Here is a 3,217-nt window from a genome sequence, read left to right as displayed (position 1 = left end):
TCAGTGTTCAATCAAAGTGAAGAGAATTGCAAAATAACCACGCATGACACATTCGGGCACGTATACATGCATATTGCTCTTAATTAGTCTATCTCCTATATTATCAAACTATGAATTGGCTCAGTACTTAGCTGTGCCATTTTGCAGAAATCCAAGCTAGAACCAGAAAGCGAAATCTGATTGCCAGAGGTGCGGGGGACTGAAACGCCCGTGTAACTGCTGAACAATAACTAGTTTATTATTATGGCAAAAGTACAAAATCGGGGGGGTGGGGGAGGTAACCACCTGCCCCACCCCTTTGTTACGAAAAGCAGTTAAAATTATTTAGTAAAAGAAAATCAATAAAAGTTAAAGCAGAACATGATTAGATACATAAAACACATTTATAAAAAAGATACACTTCTATAACAATAAGTAGCTCGCGATGTTGCGAAAATGCGGAAGCAAGGTGGCGAACGAAAAGATAGCAAACCAAGCAGTTGAAGGAGGAAAGGACACACAAACACACACGCGCGCGCGCGCGCTGCCGACAACAGGTTTTGCTACAACAGAAAATCTATAATATTTCTGATATTGCACAAGTAATAGTTTATTCAACTATTGTTTTAAAATGTTACTCATACACCAGTGTCCTCGCAAAAAAAAACCGATCCTTTACCGCTGCACAATTGAAAAAAAAAACACGAACTTTCCCGCGCAAAAATCTGTCTGGGTCATGTCCACTTAGGAAGATTGCAGATTGGGAGTCATACGATGTTGTAAATCCACTGGCTTTCTACTGTACGCCCGATAAGAGAGAAAGAGATTGGTAATGTGATTGATGGACAAGGTATACGCACGGACTGGCAGACTGACAAATAGACACTCTGGCAGATGGACTCACACTATCCGTTACCTATCCGACCCACATATAACGTAGTGCATTATATGGTTATACTGTATTCATCATATTAGTCCACAGTCTCAAATATAACATCGATGAGATAATGAATATTAGATAAAAATCGACAACAATATATGATAACGTTGAATAAATAAATTAGTAAACCCCCTCGATAACCATAAATAGTCATGAAAGTCAGTATTTGCGAATGAAAAACGAACAACAAAAAGTCATAGTCATGTCTTAGATAACAATAAGCAATCCTTCCCTCCAGGTCACCCCGGGCGTGCGTGCTGTGGCGTATCCTGGACTTTATCACGATTTCTGGAGAGACCACATCGCCACTTCGGATCCCCAGGACCGGGTGAGTGTGTTCATTGTGCTATTTTATTACACGATTCCCTTAGATTCATTTCTTCTAGTAAATGACTAATTTTTACATTTATGATGCATACATCAGGCTTGTGAGGTCTTTGTCTGACACTGGAGAATGAAATGAACTCAAAGAGAAGAATATATTTAGATAACATTTTAAGACCCATCATGTTGATACAGTAATGTGTATTACCCGCATTATCAAAATGTTGCAAACCTGAATAAAGCAATATTGAGAAAATGGGCATAGTATGTTATAAAATGCTAGATACAGATTAAACGATAAATACTAGTACGTGAAATTTCCTCATTCAGGAAGCCTACCTCAAAAACACACAAGTAAAAAGAGAAAACGGAATCCTTTAGAGCTATAACTTAAGGAAACCATAATTTTTTATTATTATCCTATTATTCGTTATTTATTACTACATTATGATCACATTTTAGGTACCTCGTCCTCACGTCGCCCTTGCCATCCACCCTGGCGTCCACACGGATGAAATGTTGGAGCTCTGGAAGCCGACACTCCAGTTACTAGCGTACGAACAGGTGCCCGTTGTTATGACTACCTACAATAAGGCCGAATTCGAAGAAACTCTAGAGGTATGCTTAGTCCTTCAGTGCATTTGTTTTCGCTCGTGGCGATGTTAGATTGCTCTAATACTGGCTATGATGAGGGAGAGGGAGGGGAGAGAGGGAGAGGGAGAGGGAGAGGGAGAGGGAGAGGGAGAGGGAGAGGGAGAGGGAGAGGGAGAGGGAGAGGGAGAGGAGAGGGAGAGGGAGAGGGAGAGGGAGAGGGAGAGGGAGAGGGAGAGGGAGAGGGAGTGGGAGGGAAAGGGAGAGGGGGAGTGGGAGGGAAAGGGAGAGGGGGAGTGGGAGGGAGAGAGAGAGGGAGAGGGAGAGGGAGAGGGAGAGGGAGAGGGAGAGGGAGAGGGAGAGGGAGAGGGAGAGGGAGAGGGAGAAGGAGAAGAAGGAGGAGAAGGAGAAGGAGAAGGAGGAGGAGGAGGAAGAGGAAAGAAAGAATGAAAGAAAGAAAGAGAGATAGATAGATAGATAGATAGATAGAGAGAGAGAGAGAGAGAGAGAGAGAGAGAGAGAGAGAGAGAGAGAGAGAGAGAGAGAGAGAGAGAGAAAGAAAGTTGCATAACGCGACACAGTGCAAATAAACAAGTCTATATAAACCACAGACTAATCGTAACTTTCTGCCTGTCTTCCTCTTCCACAGAAATTAAAACCGCTGAAATGTAACTTCGTCCACCAAGACCTGAATCCCCTGCGCTCCCTCTTGGCCAAGCAAACGCCGTATGAACCCGACCACGTTTGGGCTTCCAACTCTTACGTCATCGCTATTGATAACTCCGAATTCCAGTTCCTGATTTGAATGCATTTAAATGTAGTGGCTTGTCAAATTATTATGTTGTTGACTGAGACATCTAGCTATTGAATATTCTTGATGATAGGATGCATTATATATCCTTTGCTGTATGCAAAATTCTATATTTCTTATCATCTGTTGCAGAAAATAATATATTTTGTTCAAATAAAAACATTTTGCTCAGGGACACACAGCATTCATAAGACATAGCGATATATTCTAAAAGCTTTGATGGTCAAATGATAATATTGATAACTCGATGATAGCAACAATGATAGTCGTAATAGTAATATGGGTAATGAGGATGATAATAATGTAATAAGATGATTATAATACAAAGGCAAATGAAATTAGAAGGTTTCTTATTTTCAAGATAGTAAGAATGAATTACTGAACGCTATTATTGTTTTCTTGTGCATTTAAATTAAATAACAAACTGAACCGCTTCCATTCTGTGCTTTCATTAATCTGGGCTTGATGATCCTGCAATATGACAGAAGTAATATATGTATATAAAGTATGTATGAAATATAAGAAAGACGTATAACGCATATAAAGGTTTATTCATTACTTGAACAAAACAT

At 40.3% G+C, this 3,217-nt stretch overlaps 1 protein-coding gene across 3 annotated transcripts in view; it reads left to right on the top strand.

Annotated features, from left to right (window-relative positions):
• Positions 1-2,986, top strand: part of LOC122253375 (putative protein MSS51 homolog, mitochondrial) — a 15,110-nt gene extending 12,124 nt beyond the window's left edge. For 2 of the 3 annotated variants that reach the window (XM_043016412.2, XM_043016414.2), the window contains exons 7-9: positions 1,158-1,247; positions 1,706-1,861; positions 2,484-2,986. In XM_043016412.2, coding sequence (XP_042872346.2) covers positions 1,158-1,247; positions 1,706-1,861; positions 2,484-2,639 — 402 coding nt within the window. In that variant the 3' untranslated portion in view covers positions 2,640-2,986. The remainder of the gene's footprint in view (positions 1-1,157; positions 1,248-1,705; positions 1,862-2,483) is intronic. The other variant, XM_086538888.1, reaches the window with a different exon arrangement.
• The last annotated feature ends 231 nt before the right edge of the window (positions 2,987-3,217 follow it).

Source organism: Penaeus japonicus, unplaced genomic scaffold, assembly GCF_977035675.1.
Source record: "Penaeus japonicus unplaced genomic scaffold, GWHDUDI00000001_assembly GWHDUDI00000001, whole genome shotgun sequence".
NCBI classification, from domain to species: Eukaryota; Metazoa; Arthropoda; class Malacostraca; order Decapoda; family Penaeidae; genus Penaeus; species Penaeus japonicus.
The sequence above is the reverse complement of the archived record's forward strand: the minus strand, read 5'-3'. Positions and strand labels throughout refer to the sequence as shown.